The 16,023-nt window shown below is 49.2% G+C and overlaps 1 protein-coding gene across 1 annotated transcript; it reads left to right on the forward strand.

Moving 5' to 3' along the window:
- The first annotated feature begins 10,743 nt into the window (after positions 1-10,743).
- LOC146642958 (uncharacterized) lies at positions 10,744-13,107 on the forward strand. Its single transcript, XM_085398427.1, has 2 exons — positions 10,744-11,177; positions 11,386-13,107. The coding sequence occupies exon 2, from the start codon at positions 11,622-11,624 to the stop codon at positions 12,987-12,989; it is 1,368 nt and encodes a 455-aa protein (XP_085254553.1). The 5' UTR covers positions 10,744-11,177; positions 11,386-11,621; the 3' UTR covers positions 12,990-13,107.
- Positions 13,108-16,023: the final 2,916 nt, after the last annotated feature.

Consider the following 16,023-nt stretch of genomic DNA (forward strand, 5'->3'; position numbering starts at 1 on the left):
TCTGGCTTTTAGTTGTTTAAGGAAGAAAAACACTGTGCTGGTAGACACTCAAGATTCCAGTATCATTATTGATAATGGACAAACTGAGGCACCAAGCCATCCATAATTCTATCACTCTGCCTGTCAACAGTTGTCAGCACTTCTACTAATGTTCTGGAGTTATCGTTGGTGTTGAACGCAGCTGCAGGGTATTGCTCCCATTCTACTTCTTGTGAAGTCCGCACTGTTGGGTTAAACGATCTGGCACAGTTTTATACTGAAGGTAAGGGGAAAGAGGTCAGTACGGAACAAAACGAACTTCGGGATAGATGACGTGCCCTTTAACAGCGTTCATATTTCATAACTGAAGCATATCAAGATAATAAAACCTCCTGCCGCTACACAATTTTATCGGTGACTGAGTCAGGAGAGCTGTTGCTGCTGGGTTGTTCTTGCTTAAAGCACAACTTTTATTACTGAAAATATTCTTTTATGCAACATTAATGAATGAAACCTATGAGGATGTAAAGATATTGTTGACTTTATGAAGGTATATGTTCACTGGCAGCACTAACAAATCTTCTGCTGCTGAGCACTGAGGTATTAAGCACTCTGCACAGAAATTTCAAGCAAGACTATTTTTAAAATCTCCTGCTAATTCACAATCTCTCTGGGTGATTACCACCAGCATAACTATGCTAATTGTTTAATAAGCACACTTGCTCGGCATCAAAGGAGAGATTTTTGCATAATATTTCCCGCAAGTTCAAAGTTGTTGTTATGCTGAACAAATGGTCCTGACTGTAGGGGTTGCTTTTAAAGGCAGAGAGAGCAGGGTTAGGAGACGGCCATGTAATTGCATAATTAAAACAAGATTATCAAAGCCAAAAGCATTGCAGTTTTGTCATATATTTGCTGTTAAAAAGCTATAGGCTCCTTCTGTGCTCTGTGCTCGAGGCTTTACAGATCTAAATTGGGCACCAGTGTCAAGTACCAAGGCATTATCTAATGTGATTTAATGTATTCACTTTCTTCTCGATAGAATCCTGTGGCTGCATGATGAGGAAATGACTTTTTTTGTGCGTGTCTTTGAACACGTCCTCCAACTGTCCCTGGCAGATTTCTTAATTCAGACGGAAAATTTTAGCCAAGGTTGATTGAGTTGAGTCTCCAATCTCTCTCTGCTTTCTGTCTCCTTGAGCTTCAGAGTGAAACAGTGTCTACATTCTGCTTGCTACCTGCCATGTAGTGTCTCCGGGGGGGTCACGAGGAAGGAGGATTTTTGGCGTGACAGACACAATGTCAGCCTCGGCTAAGGAAGCAGAAACCCTCGGAGGTCTGAGCTGACTGGCAGTCAGTCGACAAGGTCATGATAGCAAAACTGCCTGGATGGCTTGAAGCCACTGCGTTAATCCTCTCACTCTGCCCGCCTCTGCCCACTTCTGACATTTCAGCCTCTTGATTTCACCACATCTGGCCCTCAAACTGGAACAAAACTGCGGTTGGCATAGTGTCAACCTGTCGGTCTTATCTTTCATAAGATCCCAAACATAACTACCCTTTGCTATTGACTAAAAACACAAACTCCCTAAAACAAACAAAGATGCAATCCTAACTCCAGGACTAACTTACCTTCGAGCAAACATGACCACAGGATAACATTTGAAACCATACATCTGGAGACCTCTCATGCTCGTGCACCATTAGACACATTCAGTTTTTAAAAATTGAACTGTGGACCACACATATTTATAAATACATCGATGCCCCCCCCCCCCCCCCCCCCACTCACCCCCCAAAAGACAAAACAGATTGTCCTTCATGAGCAATGAATCATCCACCCACTGTGTTATGTCATAATTTGTAAAGTAGACATTTCATGAATAGAATCTCACATTCCTTCGTTCTCTCCCTCCATTTATGTCATCATCCCACTCCTTTCTTCTCATTTCCCTCAGTGTTTAATGTTTAATTTAAACCTCTAGTGCAGAGCAGAATCAACAAGAGTGTGTCAGACCTGCAAAGTTCCACAGCGCCCTCACATGGATGTGAGATGGATGAGATTTCCTGCAGCCACACATGGAAAGACACAAGCCTACTATTTGCCAAGGAGGTGTAAGGCACCGTCTTTGCTATGCTTATTCAGGAAGCAATTATGTAAGTTGTCATTACACACACTTTAATCCCCTCCACTGTACTGCTGTGATAGACAGCTGGCATCAAAGTGTGAGCGAGGTAAAGAAGAGAGGAAATAGGCAGCAGGGAAGTGTGAGAGGTATCATCATACACACATTCCTGTTGTGAGACCTGTGCAGTGCAGGCCGACGCTGACAGGGACGCCCCCTCCACATGGGATTTCAAGCTGCTTCCATCCTTTCTCATTGAGCATCGTTATTTGTGCTGCATCAGTCTATCCTATAGCAAAATTGGACTGACGGAGTGTGTGGGTAGACTCATTACTGAGATCTTTGCTTTAAGCTACACTTATCAATATTTATATATCAACAATGACTCAAGTAATATATAAGGGATTGCTGGTGAGGAAGTCTCAGAGGATTAACATCAACTCTGAGGTTTACCTCACTTTAACTTATCCGTTGATTACTGAGGCCTCAGCAGCAGGAGACACCACACGGCTTTAATGTTATTCTTATACTTCCAACACCATCCAGAATGTCGTTTCATGCACCAGGCAGATGGGAGACCAAACCAGAGACAGAAAACACAACATCTACAACAATATACGTCCAATACTGATCATTCTTCTGTGTCAGTTAGGCTTGTTTGCGATATCAACTTTGTAAAACAACATTTACATTTAGTTCTGATTATTTTTTCTTCCACTTATCCAGGACCGGATCACAGAGAAGCCCGACCTCCCTCTCCCCAGCCACTTCCTCTAGCTGATCCGAGGGACACTAAGAGACGGTCTCTCCAGCGTGTCCCGGGGCCTCCTCCCTGTGGGACAAGCCCAGAACACCCAGGAGGAGTCAGAAAACTCATTTCTGCCACTTTTATCCACAGTGTTGTTCTTTCAGTCACTACCCAGAGATCATGGCCATAAGTGAGGGCAGGAAAGTAAACTGACCAGTAAATCGAGAGCTTTTACCCTCAGCTCTCTTTTCACCATAATGGACCAGTACAGCATCTGAGCAGAGAAAAGGAAGAAATAATGATGTGAAATGATGTGGACCCATTGTTAAAAACAATAATCCATAATAGATCGATATGTCATTACTTTGGTGTCATGTTAATGGTTATTAGGTGGTTTTTATCAGGAGACAAATCTGTACAACAACCTATGAAAATACATTTAAAAGTCAAAAATGTATGAACATGCCTCTGTGAGTCACCTCAGGCTGACTGATGTTTTCTCTTATATCACCTTTGTCGTTGTCTACCTGAGAATAAGCAGCAAGAACAAGTGTGGGAACTAGATTCAGTCATTAGCAGACTTGTGGTGGAATCGTTGGCTTGGACAATTACAATCCAGGTGACAAAGACACAAATGCATCAAACTGACATCAACAAAGCTGATTCTCAGCGAGGCTGGGATTGGCACTTATAACAATTTCAGGCCCCGGGTAAATAATCTTTTGTAAGCAACAGAGCACTAAACTTCAAAAACAAAATGTAATCCCCACCACGTACAGGGTGATGACAGCGAGTGAAGGGTATCAAGGTTAAACAGTGAGAGCTGACAGAACTGTGGTCAGAGAGCCTCCACTGATGTTTCCAGCTGTCAGCCAGAAGCAGCAAACTGATTTTAAAACAGCTCTTTAAAGTGGAAAAAGACAAACATTTCTGACATTTTGTGTTTCCCCTGCAGTGCAGCTGGGGGCACCAGACGGCAGATTCGGGTCAGGCAGGCAGCCCCTCTGCTCTCCTGGGTACAGACTGTAAATGAGTAAAGCTTGTTTAGCACACACACCAGTCACTGTGCTGCTGCTCAACACCCAGAGCAGTCAGAGCCTAACACCCTGACAGGAGCTGAAGCTACTGGAGTTACCCTCTCAGATATTTCAGGTGACTGTGTGATGAATAGTGATACTCTAGTAGCTTGGCTTTGAGCTTTACTCAGCCCAGGATCCCACTTATACCAAGCCCTCTGGCTTCAGCAACTCCTGTTTTCTGTGATGATTCCATAAAACTGAGACACCATCCTGAGTTTTGGAGCGTCCACAGGTCGAGACTGCTGCTGCTGTGACCCAAGACCAGGAATAGGACCTGGATGGGGGAAACGTAGCTGCTGACTTTAGATGATGTTACCTACACCCACTTTCAGTCTCAAAATTAAGTCAAAAAATAATCGACAAGTTCTTTCATTGCCATCCGAACCCTATTTCCTCATTATTATATGACAAATTAAGAAAACAAAATACATTCAGTCAGTCATCACCTTTCCCGCTAAATCTGGGCTCCATATATTTCAGTTCAATACTTGTTCAGTCGCTCGGGCCATGCTACTGAACTCAAATTCCTCATCTAATGACTCCACACACGGCCCAGTCATTCCAGCAGCCTGATCATTCGTGTTCACCTAGAGTTAAATTTACCACTAGCTTCCTCCTCATAAGCTTGCAGCAACACATTTAAAAGTTTGTACATTCAAAGATTTATCATGAGTGGTATCTCAGCCCTGTAAGCAGAAGGTGATGACTTTGACCTCCCATCAGCTCAGTCTTAGGTTCAGCAGTAGACCACACGTTCTTTATGAGCAACCGACGGAAAATGGGGAAAATGGGCTAAAGAACCCTTTGCTATTCAAAAGAATTACTGACAGTACACTCACCGTAAATCTAGCCACAGTTATAAAAGTTCAAAGAAACATCTACAAGAGAGCAGAGTGTTTCAAAACTCTCAGCAGGGCTTTAAACTCGCTGCGCAGGTAAATGAGACATGAGACTTCCAAACCCTGACCTGCATAGCTGCACTGGACTGCAGGAGTTTATCAGCGTTAAGGGTTTTACGTGTTTTTCACCAGATTATATAAATGATTGTAACTTGTAGTCACAGTTGGTAATATCAACACTTCACCGAGTTCTTTTGATTCCTCAGAGGCGTCCAATGGAAGACAAAACACTGCTCAGCAACGTTCCCTCTAAGCTGCGCCGTGCACAATTGTGCACTGCTGGCACGTCTCTGCGCACAGAAAATCTGCGTTGCGCACAAAATAAAATCTAACCTGAATTGGAATTAAAATAAATACTTTAACAATTCTGTTTGCAGTGTGAGTCAGTGACTGGCTGCTCCTGTATGGGATCAGAACGATGCCACCTTATCCCACAGTCCAGCCAATGATGCGATTCACATTCGTATATGTCATGGTCCCTGTGCCCTGCTGGTCAATCCTCTATTGGGCAATATGTTTGTGGTTTGTTTGCTCTCTCGCCCTCTCTCTCTCTCGCCACGGCGATGCTCACTGCGGGCTCCCGCTGCTGGCCCACACACCTGCTCATCACCACACCGGCCGCTGATCCCAGCTGATTACTGCACTACTTAGATGGCGAGTCTGCACTAGTCTTCGCTGGATCGTTGAACTATCAGCGTCAGTCAAACTTGTGTATCTGCCAACCTGTATCTTGAAAGCCCTTTGTTATTATCCCGCTAACCCGACCTTTTGTGTTTAGATCGTTTTTGGAACCGGATTCTGAGAGGAGTGACTGAGGAGGAGCTTTTGTACAGAAAGTGTGGAGCACCTTTTCCCCTAACCCTGTTTCCCACGGACCCTGGCGACCCGGACCCGTTTCCCCTGCACATTGTACATAGCCACTTGGTGATTGTGTTCACTGTGAATAAACGCACTGTTCTTCGCTTAAAGGGAAACCCTGGCCTGCGCCTGAGTCTCTTTCGGAATCCCTAACAGAACGATCCAGCCATTATGGACTCAGCAGGACAGGACCCCGTGGGCCGGGCTCTGGCCGCCCAGGAAGCCGCGCTGGCCCGCCATGAACAAATGCTCGGGCAGCTACGGCAGGATGTCGCCGCATTGACCCTGGCAGTGGCGCAGTTAATACCGCTGGAGGGAAATGCGCAACCAGGGAATCCCCAGCCGCCCAGCCCGGCTCCCCAGGCGGCACCGCCCGCCGTAGCGTCAGGTAGCTCACCGCGGGTCGGTACGCCGTCTGACGGACCTTTACCCACACCGGAACCATTCTCGGGTGAGTCTGACAAATGCGCCGGATTTTTGGCTCAGGTGTCTCTGACGTTTCGCGAGCTGCAGCGTTTTCATGGCAACGATGGGGCGAAGATCACTTATTTCGTTCAACTTCTGAGGGGCCGTGCACTAAAGTGGGCCCAGGTTGTGTTAAACTCTGATCCTGTCATCACCTACGCTGACTTTCTCTCCAAGTTTAAGAATGTGTTTAACCCAGGCACCGGGGCAGAGGCCGCTGCTCTCCGTCTCCTCAACTTCAAACAAGGTAGGAGAAGCATGTCTGATTACGCTATCGACTTCTGGATTCTGGCAGAAGAGGCAGGGTGGAATCAGGAGGCGCTACGGAGCACGTTGCTGAACAATGTCAGAGAAGAATTAAGGGACGAGCTAATCATGCGTGATCTCCCTGCCTCCTTTAATGAGCTAATGTCCCTGTGCATTAAGGTGGATGAGCGGTTACGGGCTCGCCGGTCGCAGCGGAACTACAACTTCCATGAGGCTGCGGGAATCTCTGGCACCGGCGCCATGGCGGATGCCGGCCCCTCCCGGACTCACGAGAGCGGGGACGGAGAGGAACCCATGCAGCTGGGCGGCTCCCATCTCACCGCGGCGGAGCGTCAGCGCCGGATTACCGCCGGTGAGTGCCTCTATTGTGGTCACAGGGGACATGTTGTGGCTACCTGCCCTTCGCGGGCAAAAGGGCGCGCCCGCCAGTGATGGTAGGAGTACTGGTGGGCGAGCTGAGCCAGGAAGAAGCTCCTCCCCGTTTAACACTACCGGCCACGCTTTCCATTCACTCTAAGAGCCGCTCCCTATCGGTGTTAATCGACTCTGGGGCGGAACAAAACTTTATTGACTGTCAGTTAGCCCGGCAACTTGGGTTACTATTGGAGCCCCTGCCTCATGCATTACGTGTTACGGCATTGTCAGGTCAACGCCTTCCAGACATCACTCTGGTGACGGAGCCTGTCGAGCTCACCCTCTCTGGCAATCATTCTGAAGAAATCTGTTTTTTGGTGTTTAAAGCAACTCGCACTCCACTAGTTCTCGGCCATCCTTGGCTACAACAGCACAACCCTCACATAGATTGGCTGAAGGGGCGTGTCACTGGGTGGGGGGAGGACTGCCACATGACCTGCCTTAAAGCAGCCTCGCCTCCAAGCGTTGAAACGCCCTCTTCTGGGGTATTGGAATCAGCTGATTTAACTAATGTGCCCTCTGTTTATCACGACCTAGCTGAGGTGTTTCAAAAGGCCCGCGCCCAGTCACTCCCTCCGCATAGACCCTATGACTGTGCTATCGAACTGCTCCCGGGAGCTCCTTTACCCACCAGTCGGCTATATAGCATCTCACTTCCAGAACGAGACGCTATGGACAAGTACATCACGGAATCCCTGGCTGCCGGCCTCATTCGGGCCTCCACCTCTCCAGTCGCGGCAGGCTTCTTCTTTGTCGAAAAGAAGGATAAAACCCTCCGGCCATGCATTGACTATCGCGGATTAAACAACATCACAGTAAAAAATAAATACCCTCTGCCGCTCCTCAGTTCTGCCTTCGAGCTCCTCCAGGGGGTTACTGTTTTCACCAAACTGGATTTGCGAAACGCATACCATCTGGTTCGCATCCGTGAGGGCGATGAGTGGAAGACCGCCTTCAACACCCACCTCGGCCACTTCGAGTACCTTGTCATGCCCTTTGGTCTCACTAACGCCCCTGCGGTGTTCCAAGCCCTGGTGAACGATGTGCTCAGAGACTTCATTAACCGTTTTGTTTTTGTCTATCTAGATGACATCCTGATCTTTTCCAGAAACCAATCCGAGCACGAGACCCATGTCAGACAGGTCCTGCAACGACTCCTCGAAAACCGATTGTTCGTCAAAGGAGAAAAGTGTGAGTTCCACGTCTCCACCGTTGCATTCCTGGGGTACATAATCGACCAAGGAAACCTCCGCCCGGACCCTGTGAAGGTAAAAGCCGTTGTTGAGTGGCCGGAACCTCCTAATAGGCACCAACTGCAACGTTTCCTTGGATTTGCCAACTTCTACCGGCGGTTCATTCGGGACTTCAGCCGAGTTGCCTTGCCGCTGACCCAGCTAACCTCTCCCAAGCTTCCTTTTCAGTTGAACAAAGAAGCTCGGGCAGCTTTCCAAGAACTGAAGAAACGATTCGCCTCAGCCCCCATCCTGATCCAACCCGACCTCACGCAGCCATTTGTGGTCGAGGTCGACGCGTCCGACTCAGGGGTTGGAGCGGTTCTGTCGCAACGGAAGGACGGTAAGCGCCACCCTTGTGCCTTCTTCTCCCGCCGTCTGTCCCCTGCAGAGAGAAACTATGACGTCGGGGATCGGGAACTGCTGGCGATAAAACTAGCCCTGGAGGAGTGGCGGCACTGGTTGGAGGGCACGGCTCAGCCTTTCCTCGTCTGGACAGACCACAAGAACCTGGCATACCTACAATCAGCTAAGAGGCTCAACGCTCGACAGGCCAGGTGGGCCCTGTTTTTCATCCGTTTCCACTTCTCCATCTCTTACAGACCCGGTTCCCGGAATGTCAAACCCGATGCCCTGTCCCGTCAGTTCTCAGTCTCGGAGGACACCACTGAGCCCGCTCCCGTTCTCCCCGCCACCTGTGTCGTGGGCGCCATCTCCTGGGGGATCGAAGCAGCCATTCGGGAGGCTCAGGTGTCGGAACCGGATCCGGGAGGTGGGCCAGCCCAACGGCTCTACGTCCCTCAATCAGTACGTTCTCAAGTGCTTCAATGGGCCCACACTGCCCGCTTTACGTGCCACCCAGGGGTCCACCGCACTATCAACTTCCTCCAGCGCTACTTCTGGTGGCCCTCTCTGACTAAAGACGCTCGGGAGTACGTCTCCGCCTGCGCGACCTGTGCCCGGAATAAACCATCTCATCAGCCGCCCGCTGGACAGCTCAATCCCCTGCCGACTCCGTCCAGGCCGTGGTCCCATATAGCTTTGGACTTTGTAACCGGACTGCCGCAATCAGCAGGCAACACTGTCATACTTACCATCGTGGACCGTTTTTCTAAAGCTGCCCACTTCATAGCTCTACCCAAGCTTCCCACGGCCATGGAGACCGCACGACTGCTTACCCGTCATGTGTTTCGTTTGCATGGGATCCCGGAAGACATTGTGTCTGACAGAGGCCCCCAGTTCACGTCTGGCGTCTGGAAGGAATTCTGCTCCTCATTAGGAGCAAAGGTCAGTCTGACCTCCGGTTACCATCCCCAAAGCAACGGTCAGTGTGAGCGAGCTAACCAGGAGCTCGAGGCAATGTTGCGGTGCACAGCGTCCTCCAACCAGTCCATCTGGAGTGATGAACTACCCTGGATTGAGTACGCCCACAACAGTCTGACTTCCTCCGCCACTGGTCTGTCTCCCTTCGAGGTCTCACTGGGTTTCCAGCCGCCTCTCTTCCCCTCTGTCGAGGGTGAGCATTCTGTGCCATCTGTCCAGGCCCATCTACGGAGGTGCCGACGAGCTTGGCGGGCCGCACGGACGGCGTTGCTGCGCACGAAGGACCGAACCAAACAGACCGCAGATCGCCGCCGCACACCAGCTCCAGCATACAGCGTGGGACAAAAGGTATGGCTGTCCACGCGCTTTGTTCCTCTCAGGACTGAGTCCAAGAAGCTCAACCCAAACTTCATTGGTCCCTTTGAGGTTTCGGCACTGATCAACCCCGTCTCTCTGAAACTCCGGCTGCCCCGCAACATGAGGATTCACAATGTGTTCCACGTCTCCCAAATCAAACCTGTACAGAATAGCCCCCTGTGCCCTCCTTCCGGGCCCCCTCCGCCCGCCCGGCTTGTGGACGGCTTGCCCGCCTATTCCATCACGCGGATTATGGACTCTCGCCGCCGCGGGCGTGGCTTCCAGTACCTTGTGGACTGGGAGGGCTATGGCATTGAGGAGCGGTCCTGGGTTCCGCGGGCCGCTGTCCTGGACAAGCGTATGCTGCGGGCCTTCCATCTGTCTCATCCTGGTAAGCCTGGTGGGTCGCCGGGGGGCTCCCGTTGAGGGGGGGGTACTGTCATGGTCCCTGTGCCCTGCTGGTCAATCCTCTATTGGGCAATATGTTTGTGGTTTGTTTGCTCTCTCGCCCTCTCTCTCTCTCGCCACGGCGATGCTCACTGCGGGCTCCCGCTGCTGGCCCACACACCTGCTCATCACCACACCGGCCGCTGATCCCAGCTGATTACTGCACTACTTAGATGGCGAGTCTGCACTAGTCTTCGCTGGATCGTTGAACTATCAGCGTCAGTCAAACTTGTGTATCTGCCAACCTGTATCTTGAAAGCCCTTTGTTATTATCCCGCTAACCCGACCTTTTGTGTTTAGATCGTTTTTGGAACCGGATTCTGAGAGGAGTGACTGAGGAGGAGCTTTTGTACAGAAAGTGTGGAGCACCTTTTCCCCTAACCCTGTTTCCCACGGACCCTGGCGACCCGGACCCGTTTCCCCTGCACATTGTACATAGCCACTTGGTGATTGTGTTCACTGTGAATAAACGCACTGTTCTTCGCTTAAAGGGAAACCCTGGCCTGCGCCTGAGTCTCTTTCGGAACCCCTAACAGAATATATGTGTAACATAGTTAAATAGAGTTGAAGTTAAATCCCGCTAAATGGGACATTGGCGCCACCTACTGTCGAAAAAGTGACCCTGCAATATTCACAAAGGGCAAGGGATTCTGGGTAATCCTCAGAATAATGGAGGATTCCTGCGAGGTAAGGAATGCGCAAATGTCGTGGGGAGGAAAAATCATATCGCAGGCTGTTAAAGTAATACAGTCTGACCCGATTATTTTTGTTGTTTATACATCATTTGTTGCGGGTCATTTCTCCAGTCTTTATGTTGAACTGAGTGCACGTTTATGTGAGATTTCTTTATTGGGAGGAGAGGAAACAAAATGGGAGCATAGTTAGCTAACTCTGTTGTTGCTTTCCCGTTTAGATTTTGTGCTGATTGCCCACGACATTAAAAAGAGAGCATTCTAACCATTGCCTTTTTGTTGTGAATGCAGGTATGTGACTGTGCCACACTGTTTAGAGAATTTACATTGTTTCATGTACAGCTTTAAAATATATTTCTATATTCCTTTCATTTGGGAAATTTAACATGCAATGTTAATGGTGTTGAAGTTTTTCTATTTTGGTTGTATAAATTTACCACTATACGATCACACTGCAAGTGGAAATGTAATCCTCAGAATAATGGAGGATTCCTGCGAGACCAGAGAAGACACTACACAGAGGTCACATTGGTGCCGTGACTCGTTCGTGACGCTGCTGAATCGGGCTGGTGTCCTCTCGTCGCAGCATCATCGTGGAGCATCAGCTGCCTTATTGTTTAGTCTGTTGGGTAACGGAATCAAACTTTGGGGACTGTTGGACATACTTTTATATTGGCTTTGTATATTGCCATATTGTATTAAGTCCACCTTAGCTCTATTAATATTCTGCTAGATATGGATCTAAGTGACTCTGATGACACCCCAAATGTGACTCCCCTTGTTGTGGGTAGGGGCAGAGGGTTCACAACTGTTCCTTTTTCACTGGGTGACTGTCGGGTGGGGCATAGAGCAGCAGATAGTTCTTGTGAGCTGGTGGCTGAGTCGCAGTCAGTACAGTGCACTAAGTCATCTACCTCAGACCCCCCAATAACTGATGTGAGTCTAGTCGACCAAATGAGCGACATTGTGCAGCAAATTGGGCAACGCCTGGCTGATAGCATTCTGTCACACCTGACTACGCCACACACTTCGAGCCCTGCATCTGCTACATATACATGTCCTGAGGTGGCGCATGAAACAACAGATCTCCCCTCCAGCCGCTCACTAGATCTCTCTCAAGTCCAGCTGGTGGCTCCACGACAGGTTAAAGACCCACCTGTGTTTCGGGGGGAGAGTTCGGACTCATTGTCTGTTGATGAGTGGCAGGAAGCCATGCAGAGTTACATAAAGAAGAGTGCCATTCTTCCAGAAAACCAAGCTGAGGAGATTTTGATGCATCTGAGAGGCAGGGCAAAAGATGTTGTGAAATTTGGTGTGAGGAATGGTGGAATTGATGTCCAGCATAATCCACAAGCTATCTACAGACTTCTGCACAAACATTTTAGTTCCACCCAGTGCTCGTCTGTGCCCCTGGCTGACTTTTATTCCACCCTGCCGAAGGACCGAGAGGATCCATATGAGTACTGGCTGAGGCTGAACAAGGCTGCTGATGTTGTTGGCAACTGTCTTAAGGAGCAGGGGAAATCTTTTGAGAACTCTGGTGTGGAGGTTGCACGCATGTTCATCAGACACTGCCCCTGCAGAGACTTGGCTCTTATTTTTAGAACCAAAACATGTGATAAATGGTCAGCTCGTGAAGTTCAGGAGGTACTGGATGAGTATCACCTGGGTAAGGGGTTCCAGTCTCCTCCACAGACGGGTAACTGTGTCTATGTGAATAAGGCAGAGGTTAGCACAAATGGTACTCCTTGTTTGGCTGACCATGAGCAGAGGCCAGCTGTGAGTCAGGATGGCTCTGCTATTGAGAGGTTGATCAGCATGCTAGAGAAGGTGCTGCTTCAAGGCCCAGGCTATGCTCGAGCTAATGCCAGGCGACAGAGTGCCCGACTGCCGAGAATACCGGGCTTAGATGACACACCATGTTCCATCTGCAGAGATAGCTCCCACTCCACACTCACGCACTGTCGGGAAAACAGATTGTGCTTCATGTGTCACCTACCTGGTCATTCGAGACGTAACTGCCCAGAGGGCAAGTGTACTCCTTCCAGTGGTCATCACGAACGATCTGCGTGGAGGGGAGGACAGCGCAGATCCAGCAAGTAAGCCTCCCATCTTGGATGTGACTGATATTAATGATTATGACACTTTGTATTCTACTTACAGTGGCATTGTCCCGCCAAATAAAACACTGATTGCACAGGGCTTGCATAGGCTCTCAAACACTGATAGTTTATTCTACTCTGCAGTGACTACTAGTGGTGGACAAGTTCTTAAAGCATTAGTGGACAGTGGCTCTATGGCGTGCACCATAAGTGAGACAGTTGATGAGAAACTTTCACAATCGATACCTGATATTGAGAGACGTTCAGCTGAAGACGTTGTCATTGTTGGTTGTGGGGGTCACCTCGTTACGCCTTCTGCTATGTATGATCTTACAGTGTCAATATATGGCTTTAAGGTGGTGATTCCTGTTCTGGTGGTTCCGGGCCAGGCTGATGACATGATTCTGGGCAGCAATGCGATAAAGTGGCTTATTTCACAGTTAAAAATGACTGTTGGTACCCAGGATGATGCTTTCCCTCATTTGGCAACTTTGCTGTCCTATTCTGATGACTGTGGTGGCAGAGCAATGCCTCCAAGTTTCGGCACTGCAAAGCTTAAGAGACGCATCACCTTGCAGCCCTTGTCTGAACATTTAGTGTGGGCTAAGCTGCCTGCTCCTGATGCCTCAGCGGTGGGAAGTGCTGTCATTATTGAACCCACTCAGTCTCGATCCAAACCTGCACAGATCCTAGTGGGGCGAGTTGTCACTTCCTTGTTTGGGGATGGTTGGGTCCCTGTTAAAGTGGTGAATCCCTCCGACAAGCCCCTCACTCTCAGGAGAAATGCTAAGGTTGCTGATGTGTCCCCCTGTCTTTCTGTGCAGGACTTACCTGAACCTGTTCAAATTCGATCCAGTACACAATACACACAGAACTCGTCGCCCGCACCGAGATCAGAAGCGGAGATGTCACAGCGCTTGTGTGATTTGGGCCTGCAGGACCTGGACCTCTCGTCCTGTGAAGTTTCCCCAGAATGGAGAGATAGGCTGCTGCGACTCATTGAGCAGTATGAGTCTATCTTTTCAAGGCACAAAATGGACTGCGGTGAGGCTGCTGACTTTGTCCACAGAATCCGCCTGGTGGATGACAAGCCCTTCAGACTGCCATACAGACGGGTCCCACCATGCCATTACGAGAAGCTTCGCACTGCCCTAGATGAGATGGAGGAGTCAGGGATAATCCGTAAGTCCCAGAGTGAATTCTCATCCCCCCTTGTCTTAGTTGTTAAGCCAAATGGTGACCTGCGCATATGCAATGACTTTAGATGGTTAAATGCAAGAACAGTTAAAGATGCACATCCATTGCCTCATCAGTCAGACGCCCTCGCAGCACTTGGTGGGAATGTTTTTTTTTCTACAATGGATCTCACATCGGGGTTTTACAATGTCAGACTCCACGAGGACGACAAAAAATACACGGCATTCTCCTCCCCATTTGGCCTTCATGAATATAACAGGATGCCTCAAGGCCTGACAAATAGTCCTGCTACTTTTATGCGGATGATGATGTCCATTTTTGGTGATGAGAACTTCACAAGTTTGTTGTGTTATCTGGATGACCTTATGGTCTATGCCCCATCCGAACAGGTGGCTCTTGAACGTCTGCAGATGGTTTTCTCACGACTTTCTGCCAACAACCTGAAACTCGCACCAAAGAAATGCCACTTTCTTCAGCGGTCTGTGAAGTTCCTGGGACACATCATATGTGGTGAGGGTGTGAAAACAGACCCAAGTAAAGTGCAGGCTATAGACAATGTGGAGGAAGCAGACCTGATGGAGTCTGACGGGGTGACACCATGTGCAAGGAAAATCAGATCCTTCCTGGGGATGGTTCTCTACTACCATCATTTTATCGAGCGGTGCTCTGCAAAAGCTAAGCCACTGTTTGATCTTGTGGCTGAACCAGCTGCGCTACGCAAGAGAGGTAGAGGCCGTAAGCCTAAATTTAAAAGGGGCCACGTGAAGCTGTCTCCGGCTGACTGGACTGATGAGTGCAGGGAAGCATTCAAGGCCCTAAAACATGAACTTGTGCATAGTGTCACATTAGCCCATCCAGATTTTACTGCGCCCTTTCTCCTTGCAGTTGATGCTTCCTTTGACGGCCTTGGAGCCGTCCTCTCACAGTTGCCCCCTGATGGTAGCATCGCCAGACCAGTGGCATTCGCCAGTAAGACCCTGTCACACTCTCAGCTAAACTATCCAGCGCATCGTTTGGAGTTTCTTGCTCTGAAATGGGCAGTCTGTGACAAGTTTAGCCATTGGCTGAAAGGGAGCCACTTCACAGTGTGGACGGACAATAACCCGCTGACATACATCTTAACCAAGCCTAGGTTAGATGCATGTGAGCAACGATGGGTTTCAAAGCTTGCAGCATACAGTTTTGAACTGAAGTATGTCCCTGGCACCAAAAATGTTGTCGCGGATGCATTGAGTAGAGAGCCATTTGTCCAGTCGTGCATAGGCCACAGGCTAGTCACTGAACCTTATGCTGCCCTATTGAACCAAATGCACGGTCTGGTGGATGGGACTGTGCAGGATATGTTTCGGTGTGCTGCAAACTGCCAGTTGGTTGTGGATCAGTCTGAGGAAGGAGCTACAACTATCCTAGCTAACCCTCAAGGTTCTCTCTCGTCACAGGATGTTTCTGCTGTGTTGGCTGCACATGACACTGGTGGTATCAGCCATGTGAGAGGTGTGGGATCTGATATCCCTCAGGTCCCAACTATTGCCCGTCCAGCCTGTACGCCGAGAAGTGAACTCGCTAACCTGCAGGAACAAGATGAGGTTTTGGGCAGAGTTTTCTTTTATGTCCGGCGTCACAAGAGGCCCACCAGGCATGAACGTGCTAGCGAGTCCCGTGGTGTAATGAAATTACTCAGACATTGGTCCAGACTCTTGATTAAAGATGGTATGTTGTATAAGGTGAAGAAAGACAGGAACATGAACGTGACGATTTACCAGTTTGTTGTCCCAGACACTCTGAAGACTGAAGTTCTCCGAGGCATCCATGATACGGCGGGTCATCAGGGCCAAGTC

Source organism: Rhamphochromis longiceps, linkage group LG23, assembly GCF_057381845.1.
Source record: "Rhamphochromis longiceps isolate RC_006_pf linkage group LG23, R_longiceps_female_GT1.1, whole genome shotgun sequence".
NCBI lineage: Eukaryota > Metazoa > Chordata > Actinopteri > Cichliformes > Cichlidae > Rhamphochromis > Rhamphochromis longiceps.